General features: G+C 51.7%; 1 protein-coding gene across 1 annotated transcript in view; it reads left to right on the plus strand.

Annotated features, from left to right (window-relative positions):
- The first annotated feature begins 2,363 nt into the window (after positions 1–2,363).
- The window catches only part of CHRNB3 (cholinergic receptor nicotinic beta 3 subunit), a 28,705-nt gene continuing 12,780 nt past the window's right edge, over positions 2,364–18,288 (plus strand). Inside the window, exons 1-3 of the mRNA XM_070068626.2 lie at positions 2,364–2,591; positions 10,272–10,423; positions 11,374–11,418. Of these exons, the coding sequence (XP_069924727.2) occupies positions 2,489–2,591; positions 10,272–10,423; positions 11,374–11,418 (300 nt within the window). The 5' untranslated portion in view covers positions 2,364–2,488. The remainder of the gene's footprint in view (positions 2,592–10,271; positions 10,424–11,373; positions 11,419–18,288) is intronic.

Below are 18,288 nucleotides of genomic sequence, written 5' to 3' on the forward strand. Positions count from 1 at the left end.
GAAGAGGGGCAACCGGGACAGAATCCGGTGCCCCGACCAGGACTAGAACCCAGTGTACCGGCACCGCAGGCAGAGGATTAGCCTAGTGAGCCATGATGCTGGCCAGAGCATTCCACCTTTTGAATAAGGAAAAATAAAGATAAAACTTAAAATGTAAATATAAAGTTTAAGCCAGAAATATTATCTAAAACATTCAAGGAGTCTTCAAGAAGCTTATGAAAATGTTTCTCATGAGAAAACTCTGCATGGACTCCTGAATTTATTTTTGCACCAAATTAAGCTCATCTTTTAATTCCGTTTTCCACAAACTTTGGATGCACCTTGGGGCATGCTTTAAAAAAGGAGCTTGCCTACACGTACAGTACCACTTGAGAGCCACCAGGTGGCGCCCTACTTCCATACCGCATCTGTAGCATCCTCGGTGCCTGTTGCAGGCCAAATCTGAGCTATGCCAAACTGGGAAAACGCCCAGCCCTTCCAGGAAACCTTGGCCTTCTTTTCTTTTCAAATGTTTTTTTATTTATTCGTCTATGTATTTGGAAGGCAGATTTACTGAGAGAGAGGGAGACGAGAGAGAGAGGAGAATCTTCCCAAATGGGTGCAACAGATGGGGTTTGGCAAGCCAGGAACTCGGAACTCCATCTGGGTCTCCCACATGGGTGCAGGGGCCCAAGCACATGGGCCGTCTTCCGCTGCTTTCCCAGGCGCATTAGCAGGGAGCTGGATCAGAAACGGAGCAGCCAGGACTTGAACCGATGCTCTGATATGGGATGCCGGCACTGCAGGCTGCGCCACAACACCAGCCCCAGACTTAGGTCCCCTGATGTCGGGGTGCTTCCCAGCGTCTTAACCGCCAGGCCAAATGCCCTCCCATCCCAGCCTTTAGAGGGTGCTCTTTTTTTAAGATAACAAGGTGGTGCAGTCTAGTGTTGCAGGGGACCTGTGCAGCGAATCTGGTCCTTGTATACTGTGTTATCTGCATGCCTGATGAGCAGGTTATCAGAGTAATTGATGTGTCAGGCCACACCACCTCGCAGGGAGAGGAGCAAGTGCACCTGCCCCAGGTGGAGGGGTCTGCCTGGGGGTGGACCGGCGGCAGCTTTGCTCGTGTCCCCAAAGCTTTGCAGTGGGGGAATTCTGATTGTTTCTGACACGCTGGACACACCAACACCCCTGCCAGGCAGCCGGGCCGCTGGTGCTTCTCACTGGCTGGAAAACAGGGAGGCAGTGAGTTCACGCTGGCCGGGAACAGGATGCATGTTGGGGATTCGAATGCGTGCTGTGCTCCCTGCCTGGTTCCCCCACACTCCTGTGTTTGCAGAAGCTTCCAAAGGCAACCTGTGCTCCTGGGCTGGTCAGGTGCCTGCTCTCCCAGAGTCTGAGATGACCTGAGGTCTCTGCAGGTGGAGGCTTAGTCTACCCCTCGCCTCACACACAGGCCTGCGAGAGCAGGTCCCTAGTGGCCCAGGAGGACCTGCCTCCACCACACGCTAACTGTCTTGGGCGCCACTCTCCCAGTACTGCCAGCTCGTGACTTTGGGATCCCTGTTCCTGCATGAGTCCAGGGCCACATTCTGCTCACACCACGGGGGAGGCAGGGCTTAAGGACAGACGGAGGCATCCAGAGCTCAGTTTCTCCACTTCCAGGCCGGGACTCATCCTGTTACAGGATACTTCCATCTTGGGCACTGCTTGGGGGTCTGAGAATTGCTGGTGGCTCCCACTGGAGGTTTAATGAGATGTCATCGAGAAATTTTTTTTAACCGGACTCACTCCGACCCACATGTACCCGGTGTGTGCTCCGTGTTCCGGGTTTCTCCCGGCTGTCACCCACCCCTGTCTCTAACCCTCCGTCTACAGTAGGCCTTGCATCACCTTTGCATTTAATTTTTCAGGGCCCATGGGTGTGGACCTCACTGACCTGGTTGAAATCTGGTCACCTGTTCCCCAAGTGTCCCAAGTGAAGCAGAATAAGGTGGCACTCCCGCCCCAGCCTCTCCTGTGGAAGTGTGCTCGGGCTGGGGGAGTGGGGAGGGTCCCAGAGGTGCTGGGAGCAGCAGAGAAACTGTAGATGTCAGGTGAGGCAGGCAAGAGCAAGCTCATTATTCTGAAGCTGCAGGTGCAAAATGAAAAGGGAGAATAAATGTGTGAGAAACTTGCGGCTCATTTCTCTGGTGGGTGTCGTTAAATACAACCGTCCCACTGCCCCTCTTGCCCCCTTCCCAAGTTCTCAAACCTGAAAGACACTGCAGGGCACTGAGAAGACATCCGGCTTCATCTCCTATGGAAAGCCAGGAGTTAGGACCCAGAGGCTCGGGGCGGACGTGCAGTCTGCCAGCTGCCCTGGGGAATCTGTGCGAACACTTGCAGAGCCCGCGCTGAAGCCAGGAGCTCTGAGAGCCCCGCGTCCTGCGTCCCCCGGGGTCGTACACCAAGCCAGACGCGGAGCTGCTGCGGTTGCTTTTCAGAGCCTCTTGTTCCGGTGGAAATGATCTGTTGTTCAAAAGGAGTGCCCAGTCCTTCTCGCCTGGATGCCATGGTGCTCACGGGTGTTGTACTGGTGTTGGCTGTCCTCGGCACCCCTACCTCGGGTAAGCTCAAGCTCCAAGAGAGTAAAACGGCAGTGGTAGAACTGTGTGAGCAGAGGAGGCAGCAGTATGCGGCGGACAGCGTTAGAACTGGAGAATGTGATTCGCAGACAGCGTTAAGATGAAGCTGCAAAGTGTGGCTAAATCGAGTGAGGCTGGGAAATTCGCACAGTGCCCAAGGAGCCGTGTCTACACATTCCATGTTTCTGTTTTTGTCATTTATTGTGCTACCCTTTTGAGTCCTTAGGAGCTTGGCAGGAAGATGTCAGATGGGAAAATGTCATTGAATGCACGGGATGTCGGAGAGTGGATGGCTTGACTGCTTCGTACATAACTTTCCTATATCCACACTTGTATGTCACAACCACTAGTGACGGTGATACCTGAGTGTGGTTATTTAATTTCATCCAATGTGGCCTGTAGGCCTGTGTTTCAATAATTTTGTGCACAGGGGTTAAGTTTGGTATTTTGGTATATCACAATGAATGTATATATATATTCATACACACAGACACACATATATATAATGTCTATGCACAGGTGAGTGTTTCGCGTGACTGTTATCTAACCAAAAGAGAGGAACTTTTGGTAGAGAAAGAGAACAAGTAAAAGGAGAAAAGGAAAGAGGAAGGAAACTGGGTGAGAAGGTTCAGTGATGCTGGTGATTTGCTCCTGCTAGTTCTCTGGGGTCTGGAATCTGCTCCTTTTTTACGTAACTTGGAAACAGAAAGCTCTTCTCACTGAACCAGAAATCACCTAAAGCCAGGAGCCGGATGGTGAGAGCCGTGTACTTTTTGCATTTATATTTTCACATTGTATTTTTGCCACATTGTATGACTGCAATTTTCCAGTGGAAAAACCTGTGTCTTCACCCAAGATTAACGTACCTGATTCCGACACTTTCCTGCCTGAACTTACCGGGGCATTCTATCTGTTTGGAAAGAATCGGTTCTCACTACTCTTTGCTCTACAGACCTCACAAATGCCGTGGGCTCAGCGGTGGCCCAGCCCCTTTCCTGCTATAACAGGAAGGAGTGCGGGTTGACATGAGCCCAGCACTTACACTCCATCATGGAGGCTGCTGGAGATTGGGCCGTACCCTGGCCTGCCTACATCTCTCACACATGGGTCCTGAATCTAACACGCTATACTACATCTCCCATAGCATGCATACTTCTAGTTGCCTGAGATTCTTCAGCCTTAGCAAGTTGTGTGTAAATTACTCAGAACAACTTTTGTCAAGTGACAAGGGGTGGCCCGTTCCCTGAACTCTGGTGCCTCTGTGCCTCCCTCTCTCACACACTTGGTCTGCTCTGCTCCCAGAGAGCAGGAGGTGTGTCTCCTCACCTTCCTACCACCCTCATTTCCAGATGACATTTGTCTAATTCATGCTGTATATGTATTGGGCGTCTGCTGTGTCCCAGGAATGATCCGACGATGTGGGGGTGTGCAAGGGAATAAGCCAGAGTTAATTCAATATGCTCTTGCCCGGCAAGAATCCATGAAATATTTATTATCTGATTTCCCTCCAAGGGCTAACTCCGGGTGTTAACAGCAAGGGCTTCCGTATTTGTGGTAAGAATTTTTTTTTGAACCGGGTGTTAATTGAAAACAAAAACCATAATATACAAAAATATGCATCTCCTAATCATGCTTGCTGAAGCTTAAGATTCTTCAATTATTTCTTTAATCTCCTGGCTGATGATAAATAACAACAACAACAACAACAACAAAGAGCTATTCTGTTTGACAACACCATAAAAAGCCCAGACTTTCACCTCCTACTGCTATCTATCAGTTGTTTATTCAGTGTTTGGGGTGTGGATCTCAAGTCCCTGCAGAGTGCGGGTGTTGATGTTGGGGGGAGGGGCGGGCAGGGAGGCAGCAGAAGTTATCAGAGAGCCTCAGTGAAGGAACAATGAGACCAAAAGGTCATGTCCTGGATTCCAAAGGACAACTTCCCCGTCTCGCACTGGCCCCGGGCAGGGCACCTCATGCGGAGCCCTAACCTGCCTGCTGCGAGTCCCCCTAACAGCGGGGCGCCCTCTCCCTTACCATGGAGCGGTCACTCAGCTCATCAGCTGCACCATCAGCCCGGGCTCCTTTTTGCATCTTTGCAGCAGGAACTATCTCGGGCCACATTGCTTGGCTGTCTCGTGGACACAAAAAAGTCCTGAGGGCCCAGGACGCATGCGCCGCTGGTGGCCTCAGCAGCGACCCCTCCCTCTTTTTACCGGGGAGACAGCGGGTTTTAGTGCGGATCACGCAGCCTGAAGTCAGAACCAGATCACACGCAGGTCTCCGAGTCTAGTGCCTCCTGGGGCCAGGGGAATATTTGTTGGATTCTTGCTCTGATACGTGATGGGTTTGGCAAGAGATGGTGCATTCTGAGCCCAGAGCAACGCGCTCCCTTGGAGAACTTTCACAGTCTGGCTCCAGGAGCAGGAAATACACGGCCCTGGGTGGCAGCTCCCTGCACGGCCCCTGGTTCTTCCTCTGCCTGTGGAGCTGCCTGTGTGGCCCCAAAGGCAACTGTTCGGCAAAGAAACCGGGAACAGATTCTGCAGGGATAAGAAGGAGAGGAGAGGAAAGGGGAGGGGAGGGGAGGGGAGGTAGACGGGCAGGGTTTCGGGGGAGCAACATTTCTTCCCCACCTAAGACAGGTGAAAAGCTCAAAGAGGCTGCAAACATCCTCTGAGGACGCCGTGTGCCTGTGCACGTGAGCATTGTGTTTGTGCGTGTGCAGGACTCACACTAAGGGAAGGGGGGAGACTGTGGTCAAACCAGAGGCAGGTGCCCGCTGTCACTGGGAAGCACTGGATGTCTGCCTCCAAGGAAAGCACCCGCAGGGCAGTGCCCAGGAACAGGGTCCCTGGACAAAGCCCTCGGGGCCGGATGTCGCTGCAGCAAAGGGGACAGATGTGCCAAGCACCTCCCTGAGACCAGTCTAGTGCTGTTTGCTGTGTGGTTTCAGATTCACATTGTCTGAGGCACTAGAGTGATTTTTGCTTTATTTTTTAAAGATTTTATGTGTTTATTTGAGAGGTAAAGTTACAGACAGAGAGAGAGGGAGAGACAGAAAGGTCCTCTATCCACTGGACCTACTGGTTCACTCCCTAAATGGCCACAACGGCTAGAGCTGTGCTGATCCGAAACCAGGAGCCAGGTCTTCTTCCAGGTCTCCCATGCTGGTGCAGGGCCCAAGCACTTGGGCCATCTTCTACTGCTTTCCCAGGCCACAGCAGAGAGCTGGATGGGAGGTGGAGCAGCCGGACTCAAACTGGTGCCCACATGGAGTGCTGGCACTGCAGCCAGCAGCTTTATGTGATGCGCCACAGTGCCGGCCCCAAAAATTAAAAAAAGAAAGTTGTAAAAAAAAAAACCCAAAACTTGCACATCTATGCATCATTTCTTCATAGCGCGCATCTCCTGGGAACTTTCGGCTCTTTCTCTGGAGAGGTCTGCTTCTCTCAAAACGTTAGTGCACTCCGGCTGCTGAGACTGAGAGCACCTCAGCCAGGGCCTTGAACCACAGACGTGTGGCTGCTCACAGATCTGGGGGCTGGACTCAAGGCCCTGGCACTGTCAGCTTCTGGTGGCGGCTCCTGCCGTAGCCTGCCAGGAACTGTCTTCTTGCTGCACCCCATACGGCCGTTCCTCTGTGCCTCCTTACAGACCCCTGCCTCCAATCCTGGGAGGCAGGGTTTTAGCGTGTGGTTCCCGGCGACACAGCTGGGACAGGTGTGTGCTTTTCCTTCCTGGATACCGATGACAAGAAGTCCCGCTTCTGACATGGATGACCAGAGTCACAGTACACCCTTTTCCCTTCTACATGCCACCTGTGCGATGGCACTGCTGGGGATGTCAAGGTCATAATTCAGACCTCCTCACCCCCAACTTCATTCCAATCAAGTGCCAGGAAGGTCACGGGCACACTCCCTGCTCTTCTGCAGGAAGTCTGTCGGAGCTCCCATGACTCAGAGTTGTCTGAACTAAGGCACCTGTGTGCTTACGCGTGGGCATGCATGTCTGTTCAGACATAATCCATTTGTTCTCAGCCTCCTAGGAGTGTCTCCATCCACTGTTGAGGTGCTGTGTTAAGTGATTTGTGCCAAATTGGGCTTAGCTTGGGCACAAGGGCTCTTGAGGAATCCGGCGCGTTGGCACCGTTGGCAGCTGACAAGCTGGTGCTCTCACAGTCAGGACTGCGCCCAACGCAGTGCCTAAGGGGCCGTGATTGTCCTCACACACCAAGGAATCGGCAGGCAGGCAGTTGAGTGCTGACAGGGGTCTCCTGTCTGTCTCTTTTATCAGGCTCATGCGATGCTTGAACCTGGGCAGTAACGGGTGCATCGGGGTGGGAAATATCTGGACATCGTGCCCTGGTTCCAGGAAGGAGGGAGGGAGTACCCCAGAACAAGTCCATCCTCTTTCATTATCTTTCCTGTACACCCTGCCCCAGGGCTCCCACTTGTGCCTCACAAGTGCGTCACAGGCCACCCCCGCCAGGCAACTGGCTGAATAAAATCAGCAGGTGTGGCCAAGGAACGAGGGAGACTGGCTGTGGGGCAGGGCACAGGCAGGATCTGAGCGAGAGAGCTGCCGGGGACTGAACACGGGCCCCACTGCAGTGGTATTGGGAGGTGGGGTCCCTACGCCTGGGAATTGGGCCCCTCTTTTCCCCTTTGCCATGTACGAAGCAGCCAGTGGGCCCTCACCAGAGGCCGGCCCCTTCATCTCCAACTCCATCCTCTTCCATTATAAACCATTCAGTCCATGGTGTTTGTCACTGCAGGAGAAAGCTGGCAAGTGCCTTTCAAACAGTATTTCTCCTGTGGAGGAAGGGCTGTCTGGTGCAAGGGGAGGCCACCAGGGAGGGTGGCCAGCAGAGTCCTCTTCGCTTCCCTCTTCCCTGAGCGGTTCTGCTCTGACCCTAGGACTCTAGATACTTGCACTGCTCAGCAGACCAAAAGCCAAGACCAAAAGCCAAAAGCCAGCACTGCTCCTCAAGTGGATGTTAACTCAGCTGTTCCCAGCATACCTCAGAAAGTTTGTGGGAAAATGGAATTGAACGATCAGTTTATTTTGGTGTAAAAATAATTTTTAAATCCAGGTACAGTTTTTTTTTTTTTTAAAATAATATGCTTTTTCATGAGCATTTTGAAAATAGCTTGTATGAGCTCTTCCAAGAGGTGGCGTTGGAGCAAAGACCCAACTTAGTGAAGGGGAAACCAGGGGCGTGGACAGACAGGGCAGGCATTGGGAGCTAGGATGCTGTTTATCAGCTATGCCGGATCAGGGAGCCTGTGTTGAGTCTGTCTCCACTTCTGATCCGGCTTCCCGGGGGTGTGCACTGAGAGGCAGCAGGACTGGCTCAAGGGATTGGGTCCCTGCCACCTAACTGGGAGGCTCGGATGGAGTTGCTGTCTCCTGGTTGTTGCCGCCATTTGGGGGAGTGAACCTGCCCACTGGGAGACTTCTGTCTGTCCCTCTGTCTCTCTGCTTTTCAAATAAATAATTAAAAATAAAACAAAATACAGCAGACCCCTCAGGTATGAGCAAAGGGACCTGTGAGGCAGGAGGTGGCGGAAGCAGACTCAGAGCACTGCGCTCAGCTAGGGCTGGGGTGGGAGGAGAGGGCCCAGGCACGGGCGACCCCTCCGCCCCCCCCCCCCCGCACTTCTGTCAGCCCCCTCCTCCCTCCCCTTTCTGGGAAGGATGCAGGACCCTGAACAACCCGCTGCCCACCCCCCACCCCCCCACCCCAGCCATCCAGGGCACCTGCTTTTCAGCGCCCTCTGCTGGAAATGCAGCGGGAGCGACAGGGCACTGCAGATTTCTCCAGGAAAAGGAAGGGGCGCGGCAGGCGGGAACCCCACCCACCTCGGCCCCGCCCCCTTCCCTGAGGGTCTGTGAATGGCTGCATTTTTTTTTTTTTTTTTTTTTGGACAGGCAGAGTGGACAGTGAGAGAGAAAGACAGAGAGAAAGGTCTTCCTTTGCTGTTGGTTCACCCTCCAATGGCCGCCGCGGCCGGCGCACTGCGCTGATCCGATGGCAGGAGTCAGGTGCTTCTCCTGGTCTCCCATGGGTGCAGGGCCCAAGGACTTGGGCCATCCTCCACTGCCTTCCCTGGCTACAGCAGAGAGCTGGGGGAAGAGGAGCAACTGGGACACAATCCGGCGTCCCAACCGGGACTAGAACCCGGTGTGCCGGCGCTGCAAGGCGGAGGATTAGCCTAGTGAGCCTCGGTGCCGGCTTGAGTCTCTCATCACTGCTACCTTGGTGAAGCTGATGGAGACGGCATATGGCTGGGGAGGGGGAGGGGAAGAGGCTACTTTACATTTTTTCTTAGTAAGAATCTCTGGATCTTGATTGGGCAGACCTAGAGGACAATGCCCATCGAATGCTTCAAAATGCTCCGAGGGTCTGCAGCAGCAGGAGGCTGGACCAGAAGCAAAGCCAGGGATAGAACCCAGGTCCTCCAAAATGGGATGTGGACCCCCCACACACACACAAATGTTTTGAAGCCCCCTCATACGTCTCTCAGTGAGAAAAAAACACATTTTATCTGGTAAAGCATATGGTGTAGAGTGAGTTGCTTGAGGCTACAAGAGGGCTACACTAAAATAGAATGAGTTTCCCTGTTTTAAATTAGGTAGCACAACACTGGAAAGAAAAAAAATATCATCTATAGGCTGCGTTCCCAAACCTTGCCCTGAACTTGAGGCTGAAAGCCGGCAGTGAGGGTGTTCCTTGGGCTCTTGAGCTTTTGGGGGCTGAGAAGGGTTAGAACCTGGTTGCTGAGCAAGGAAGGGCATGGTAAGGGATCATTTCCCCAGGAGGCAGGCAGGAGAATAGCAAGGGCTTGAAACAGGTGCACAGGGAAAATGGACTGAATGTACGAAAAATGGCCCCACTTTCCCTTCACTGGTTCACTCATTCAACACACATGGGTATTTTAAATAGCTGTGGAAAAATGAAATTAAAATATAAACATTTTGCTGCAGAAAAATTTTGAAATCCATGCCTAGCTTTTTCATAATACACATTTCCCACGAACTTTTTGAAGACTCCTTGCATTTGAAATGAGCACCTGGGGTGGGCAATTGGCCTAGTGGTTAAAGCACCTGCCTCAAAAATTGGAGTACCTGGATTTGATCCCTGCCTTCACGCCTAGCTCCAGCTTTCTGGAAGGTGGTGGTGACGGCTCCATTAGCTGGGTTCTTGCCACCCATGTAGGAGACCCGGATTGGGTTACCAGGTTCTGGTTTCGGCCAGGGTTGACCACAGCTATTGCAGGTATTTGGGGAGTGAAGCAGCAGATGGACGCTCCGTCTTTCCGACACAACAAACCATGACAGAACAGAAGAAGGAATTCAAGAAACAGAGGTGGGCAGAGCCTGTGGGCACTGCAGATGAGACCCGAGGTAGAGGGGAAGGGAGTGGCTAGAGAACGTGAGGATCCTTTGGGATCCAGGCGTCGACTCCGCGACGGGAAGCCTGCAGTGAGAGAGTAAGGCTGTGGGTGAGATACAGATTCTATTTTGAGCTGAGCATACGCGGGGCTGGCGAGGCGCAAGAGAACCCTCATCCGCTCAAAGCCGCCTTTGCTGAATTAGGCTGCTAGTGATACGTGAAGATTTTGGCCAGCCATTAATTCAGCTCCCTGGCGATCCTTGCAGCCACTGCAGGATTCAGTTCAATGGCTGAAAACGAAGACGCCCTACTCAGGCATTTATTCCAAGGATACCAGAAATGGGTTCGCCCGGTACTGCATTCCAACGACACCATAAAAGTACATTTCGGCTTGAAAATATCCCAGCTGGTGGACGTGGTGAGTGATCCTGGCACCCTGCTAAAGAGAACATGCTTCCTTATCCCGCTGGTGAGCCCGGGGTGATTTTTTCTTTCCCCTGTGTCTGGCATTTCCATTTGAAAAATAATTTACTGTGAGAGAAAATTCTGCCCGAGAAGCCAGGGAGAAGATGGAGGGAAAAACAAGAGGCTCCATTGCAGCAAGGAGCTGTGAGCAGAGGACCTTCTGGCGAGGGTGGACGAGGCTGCTGGGACCCTTGTCCCCTGCAGGGTTGGGTGCAGGGCGTGTGGAGCCCAGGGCGGATTCTGTGGTCAGAACTCCTCTGGCCGTGCCAGGGTGAGGCAGGCTGCTGCTGACAGTGCCTGGAGCAAGGGCCATTCCTGTTCTCCCTGGGCGATCCCACTGCCCCTTCTGAACTCACTCACGCCTTGAATGCGCTCTGCTAATTTTCCTGTTGGGCTGGTATTTCTGCCATGATGGTTTTCTTGGGGCGGAAATTAGTGAACAAATTAGTTTACAGCAAAATCATCCTGCTGCAAACCCCTAAAACTCCAGTGTAACCCTCCCACAACGCCCAGTCCCTTGTCCACACAAATGCGAGTGCACACACACACACACCCCTCGATGGCCTAATGCCCTCGAATTTCTTCCAGAAAATCCTGCATAGCCAGTCATCAATTTAGTTAACACAGGTATCTCTTGAGACAAGTATTTGCACCCTTGAAGGGTCTTCTGGGTTATGCAATATTATATAAATTTACTTCATATAACCCTTGCCACCATGAACGGCTACTTGTTTGCATTTTTATTTCGAGCAAACTGTGCATGATATTTAGGATGGCATGCTTTGTAACTGTTCCGAAGCTGAGAATCCTTTGCCCGTCAAAAGGTAAGACTCAGACAAACCCCCAGATACAAAACTTCCTCTAACTTTGACCACAATGTCCTTTTAACTGTCATTTTCTTAGGATGAAAAGAATCAACTGATGACAACGAACGTGTGGCTCAAACAGGTACATTTCAACCCAAGGATCTTATCTGTCAACTCAGTCATTTAAATTCTTTCCTATCCAGAAAGACCGTTTCTGAACATAATTGTGTTAGGAAGCTTATCCTGTTCCTCAGGGAGGTGTGTGGGAACGCCGCGAAGGATCTGTCGTCTGATTTGCTTCTGTGAGTGCTGGAAAGCAGGCCTGGGAGCTCCTGGTCGTAGAGGGAGGAGGGTCCCTGTAAAAGTTCCTGGGAAGTGGAATTAAGAGATAAGTGTATCGTGGTGCAAACAATTCTGAAGTCCATGCATACTATTTCAGAACACTCGTTTTCCATGAGCTTTTTAAAAATTTGAGACAGAGAAAGAGAGAGAGAGAAGAAGGAGGAGGAGGAGGAAGAGGAGGGGAGGGGGAAAAGAGGGGGAGGGGAGGGGGAGGAGAGAGGGCCCATCTGCTGGTTCACTCCCCAAATGCTCACAATGGCTGAGACTGGGCCAGGCTGCAGCTGGAACCAGGAATTCAATCTTGGTCATCCACATGAATGGCAGGGGCCCAACTTTTCCTTCTTCTTCTTTTTTTAAAGATTTATTTATTTATTTATTTGAAAGTCAGAGTTACACACAGAGAGAAGGAGAGGCAGAGAAACAGGTCTTCCATCTGCTGGTTCACTCCCCAGATGGCTGCAAGGGCTGGAGCTGAGCTGGTCTGAAGCCAGGAGCCAGGAGCTTCTTCCGGGTCTCCCACGCGAGTGCAGGGGCCCAAGGACTTAGGCCATCTTCTCCTGCTTTCCCAGGCCATAGCAGAGAGCTGGATTGGAAGTGGAGCAGCTGGGACTCAAACCGGCACCCATCGGGATGCCAGTACTGCAGGCAGTGGCTTTATCCACTATGTCACAGTGCTGGCCCTGTGGGACTCAACTTCTTGAGCTGCTGGAAGCTGGAATTGAGGATGGAGCTAGGAACGGAACCAGGCTGTTCCATCTTCCTCCTGCTTTCCCAAGAGCATTAGCAGGGAGCTGGATCAGAAGTGGAGCAGCTGGGACTTGAACCGGCACTCATATGGGACGCCAGCACCGCAGGCCATGGCTTAACCCTTGTGCCATGGTGCTGGTTCCAAGAATCCACTCTTGGTCTTAGGAAGCTAACAACAATAAAATAAACCCAACCCACTGTATCTTCTTCCCACCCCCCACCCCTCCACTGCAAGCACACTGTTCTGACTCAGTTCTCACATAAAGGTCCCTGGATATTTTTTTTTTAAGATTTATTCATTTATTTGAAGGCAGAATTACAGAGAGAGAGAGAAAAAGTGAGAGAGCACTCTTCCATTTATTTCTGTACTCTGGAGATGGCCATATCAACCAAGGCTGGGCCAGGCGGAAGCCAGGAGCCAGGAGCTTCATCTGGGTCTCCCACAGGGTTGCAGGGGCCCAAGCACTTGGGCCATCTTCCTCTGCTTTCTCAGGTGTGTTAGCAGGGAGCTGGATTGGAAGCGGGGCAGCCAGGACTCGAATCCACACCCATATGGGATGCTGGCACCACAGGTAGCAGCTTAAGCTACTGCGCCACAGTGCTAGCCCTGATCCCTGGCTTTTCTTGTGATTTCAGAGAGGAGGAGTTATGTCAACCCCAAGAGGGTCGGACCTGAGGGACAGAAACCACAGCAGGAGTCAACATAGGAGGAACAGAGCCACACGCTCTGCTGAGCCTTGTCAAAGCCATGGCCACTCACAGACGGGGCCTGCGGCGGACATCAGTATTCAGAGCTGTGCCATAGCATACTGTGGCAGCAAATGGGAAAGGCAAACTTTGTGGGGTGGATGGCAAGCAGGGAAGGCTGCCTGGAACAGGAGGCATTTGAGCTCCCCATGATGTCTCCATTATACTTGTTTTTTTTTTTATTAAAAATTTTTTTTTTTATTTTTAAAGCTAAAAGGGTACAAGAAAGATAAAGGATGAAAATAAAAGGAAGGGAAACACAAGATAAAACGGATGCTTAGAAAAACTTATCACTGGTGTTTCCCACACATCTCTGACCCAGAGCAGCTGATAATGATGCCTGAGACTTATTTAGCACTCACTAAATGCCAGGCGCACACCCAGTGTGTCATGAGAATCGTCTCTCCTAACGCTCACAGCCGCTTGCTGAGGTGGGGGCCTCTTATCACGCCCACCTCGCAGATGCGGGAACCGAGGCGTGGAGGATTGAAGGGACCAAGCGGACACACGGCTGAGGGACATCTGACTGCCAGAGAGAGACGGCTGGCCAGCCTCAGACAGGAGGGAGCCGACAGCAGGCGCCTGTGCGCCTAGCGGTGCCGTCCTGGGGTCGTCTGTGTCCTGCCCGCTCCGCTGAGTCCTGGATTCCTTGAACTCCGGCTGGCTGGCTCAGGGAGTTGGTCTATTCCAGACCAGACGCTGCGGGGAGGAGGAAGCTGGGATTCACTCCATCTTCCGTGCATGCAGCAGGATCTAGTGAGCGCTTCTTCACGGAGAAGGAGTGCTGTTAGTTTCGTAGGAAATAATTATGTAAGACAATAAACACGTGGCACCGGCGCTGTGGTGCAGCAGGTAAGCCGCTGCCCGTGGCGACGGCATCCCGTATGGGCGCTGTCTCGAGTCCTGGCTGCTCCACTTCCAATCCAGCTCCCTGCTAATGCACCTGGGAAAGCAGCAGAGGATGGCCAGAGTGCTTGGGCCCCTGCACCCACGTGGGGGACTCGGATGAAGCTCCTGGCTCCTTGCTTCATCCTGGCCCATCCCTGACTGTTGTAGCCATTTGGGAAGTGAATCAGTGGATGGAAAATCTCTTTCTCTCTCTCTGACTCTCTCTCTCTCTCTGATTCTCCCTTTCTCTCTGTAACTCTGCCTTTCAAATGAACAGATAAATAAATCTTTTTTAAAATTGTAAAAAATGTCTTAAACAGACAATAAACACCGTAAAGAATGTGTCTATAAGGTCTTGTGCTGACACGAGAATGACAATGGGGTCTGCTGGAAGAAGGTCTAAAAACCTTGAGGAGGGGAGATGGTTACTTCAGTCTCACAGAGCAAATAGAAATCCCACAAGGGAGGGGCCAGCACTGTGGGTTGAGCCTCCAACTGTGGCGCCTGCATCCCATATGGGTGCCGGTTCAAGTCCCCGCTGCTCTCTGCTATGGCCTGGGAAAGCAGTGGAAGACGGCCCAAGTGCCTGGACCCCTGAGCCCATGAGGGAAACCCTGGGGAGGCGCCTGGCTCCTGGCTTCAGATCACTCCGCCAATGACAGCCATTTTCGGAATAAAAGCATGTTCCATGGCAGCCCAGGAGGCAGAAATGCTGGTATTTCACGCCATTTTCCACCCTCTATTTCCATAGTACTCCTCCGATATAGTTAGACATACCTCTTCAATCTTCGCAACCAAGGGCCTTTAAAAATCACATGTCTAGTTGACACCCAGAGAAAGTCGACACGGGGCTATTTTTAATGTTATCGATTTTATTTGGCAAACTCGTTTGTCCTTCTCCTTTGTACTTCTACAGCGTAATCAAAACCCTATAAACCATAAATTTATTATTAAACTGACACGAGAAAGGGCTCAGCGCCCTAGCCCTGACTCCACGCCGTCAGATTCAAGGTTGGGAGCATCGCATTGCTGGCAAGGAAACGGAGCACGAGCCTGGCCTTTCTAAAATGACACAAGTGTTTGCCCCTTTGCCTAGGCATCACTGTATGAATAATCACTCACCCAGTGAGCATCGACTGAGAGCCCACCTCGCTCTGGCACTGAGCTAAGGTGCTGAGCTGGGCTATTGAGCAAGGATGCCAAGGAGGCAATAAGAACACTAAATATTGATGGCACCCATCAATGTGGGCAGCTATTAAGTGTTCATCAAATTCTTTTATTTGTTGTTTATTTGAAAGCAGAATGACAAGAGGGGGAGAGCTAGAGAGACGGAGAGAAACAGAGGCAAAGACAATGAACCACCTGCTGGTTCATTTCCCAAACGGCCCCAATAGCCAGGGCTAGGCCAGACTGAAGCCAGGATCCAGGAACTCCGTTTGATCTCCCACATAGGAGGTAGGGGCCCAGGCACTTGGATCATCCTCCACTGCCTTCCCAGGTTCATCAGCAAGGAGCTGGAGAGAAATGGAGCAGCCTGGGGGCTGGCTCTGTGGTGTAGTGGGTTAAGCTGCTGCCTTGCAAAGCTGGCCTCCCATATGGTACCAGTTCTTGTCCCGGCTACTCCGCCTTTCTTTTTTTTTCTGGGATGCCAGCATCACAGGCAGGCTGCTCCACTTTCAATTCAGCTCCTTGCTAATGGCCTGGGAAAAGCAGCAGAAGATGGCCCAAGTGCTTGGGGCCCTGCTACCCACATGGGAGACCTGGAAGAAGCTCTTGGCTCCTGGCTTTGCCTTGGCCCAGCACTGGTTATTACAGCCATCTGGGGGAGTGAACCAGCAAATGGAAGATTCTCTCTCTCTCTCTCTTCTCTGTGTGTCTTTCTCTTTCTCTCTGTAACTCTGACTTTCAAATAAAATAAATAAATCTTGAAACAAAGAAAGAGAGAGAGAGAGAGGAAAGAAGGAAGGAAGGAAGGAAGGAAGGAAGGAAGGAAGGAAGGAAGGAAGGAAGGAAGAAGGGGAGCAGCTGAGACATGAACTGGTGCTGCCATGTGGGATGCTGGCATCACAATCGGGGGCTTAACCACTGCACCACAATGCCTGCTCGGTTAAACAATTTAAGGAGCCAGAAGTGCTAACTGACCTGCACGCTGAATGAGCACATGTACTGAATGAGCACATGTACCGGGCACCATAAATATTTACAATTAAAATAACACATGACAGGCAACTCTGAATGGCCCTGGCTTTGCTGCAACAGACTCACAGTCCGCTCAGCTGTCCCAGCCCCTCGGCAGATAACAGCTGCTGCAGCGCCTGCCAAGGCCCCTGTCTTCCCCGTGCTGCTCATCCAGCTGCTGAACACACTTCCAGAGCAACGAGAGGTTCAGCAAACACGATGGAGGCCTCACAGGGCAGCTGCCCTTTCAGTAGAACTGAAGACTGCTGTGGGGCACGGCGTCATGGTGCAGCAGGAAAAGCCGCCACCTGCGAGGCCGCCATCCTCTATGGGCATGGGTTCATGTCCCTGCTGCTCCACTTCCAGTCCAGGCCTAGGAAAAGCAGCAGAAGATGGTCCACGTGGGAGGCCCCAGAAGAAGCTCCTGGCTCCTGGCTTCATCCTGGCTCAGCCCAGGCTGTCGCAGCCACTTGGAGAGTGAACCAGCAGAAGGTAGATCTCTCTCTCGATCTCTCTCTCTCTCCCCCCCTCCCCCCTCTCCCTCTCCCGCTCCCTCTCCCTCTCCCTCTCCCCCCCCCCCGTAGCCTTTCAAATAGATAAATAAATCTTTAAGAAGAAGGAGAAGGAGAAGGAGGAGGAAGAGACTGCTAAGGGGAGTAGGAATAAAAAGTTATGGGTGATCTCCCCAAAAACCCATTGTCCCCCACCTGGACTGGCGCTTCCAGGCCCATGGGTGTGTCTCTGACTTCACTCACCATCTTGCTTTCCCTCGTCCTCCACAGCCTGACTGTGGCCTTGGCAAAGGAGCCCAAGTGTGGACTCCTTACTCAAGTGGATCCTGGGAGAAGAAGTGGGTAGGGGTCAGAGGCCTATGGTATAAACGTGGACAAATCGTTTCACCTCTCCGACCCTCAGTCTCTTCATACAGTCAACACCCAGCTCACCGTAGCATTGGGAGATCCAGTAAGATAATACATACGAACGTGAGAGGCTTAGTACATGCCACGGCCTCTTACCACCTTTGTAGGCTTTTAGCCTTAACAACAAATCACATTTCTTGGCCTTAGTGACTCACGGATTTAGGGGTTATATGAAATGTATAATATGTCATGTTGCTGTTTTAATTTGGCTTTTAGGGTTTCTTTTGTTTTCTTAACTGCATAGCTTAGCTCTTTCTTTTCTTTCTTTCTTTCTTTCTTTCTTTCTTTCTTTCTTTCTTTCTTTCTTTCGAGTTACAGAAAGAGAGAGAGAGATTTTCCATCTACTGGTTCACTCTTCAAATGGCTGCAACCACCAAGGCTGGGCCAGGCAGAAGTCAGGAGCCAGGAGCTTCTTCTAGGTCTCTTATGTGGGTGCAGGAGCCCAAGCACTTGGGTCATCTTCCACTGCTTTTCCCAGGCGCATTAGCAGGGAGCTGGATTAGAAGTGGAGCAGCGGGATTTGAACCAGTGCCCGTAGGGGACGCTGGCACCAGCTCAACCCACCGCACCACAGCGCCGGCCTCATAGAATTCACCTCTACTGTAATCACATCTCAGAGGTATTCTGAGAGGCTGTGAATCAAGGCAATAGTGAGGAATGGCTGTTCCTTATTCTGCCCTGGTCTTAGAATTAAAGCAGGAATAACTCAAGGAATTTATTTATAGTAAAGAAAAAAGCCTTAAGACTTTGGTTTAAAATTTGTTTCTGGATCACCATAATAGCTAGACATTTCCGAGGGATAGCTCAGGTAATATATGCAAGAAAAGACCATTTTAAGGGGATCTATATTTGAGATGGATTTAAAATTGTACTTTTCCAAATGAAGAAACCTAGGCTTGGGACATTTTCCCAGTGATGGATGAACTTTGCTTTTTGGCTCGCTCATCTCCTATGCGCTCCTGTGACTGCAGAAGCCCGGCTGACCCCGAGGCAAGGCTGCAGCGCGGAGCCCCTGTTTGTGAAGGGCTGAGAGCCGGGCTGGCTCGCACCGTGCAAATGCAAGGCATCCTTTCTAATCTCTTCCTCTAAGAAGGGAGAGACAGCCCGTGAATCTCCAGAGGTCGGCAGAGAGAACAGTGAAGTGACCAGAAAATCTCCCAGCTCCTTAGGGAAGGAGACAGAGCATTTGA

This window comes from Oryctolagus cuniculus, chromosome 2, assembly GCF_051225735.1.
Source record: "Oryctolagus cuniculus isolate XC-2025 breed Fujian yellow rabbit chromosome 2, ASM5122573v1, whole genome shotgun sequence".
Lineage (NCBI taxonomy): Eukaryota > Metazoa > Chordata > Mammalia > Lagomorpha > Leporidae > Oryctolagus > Oryctolagus cuniculus.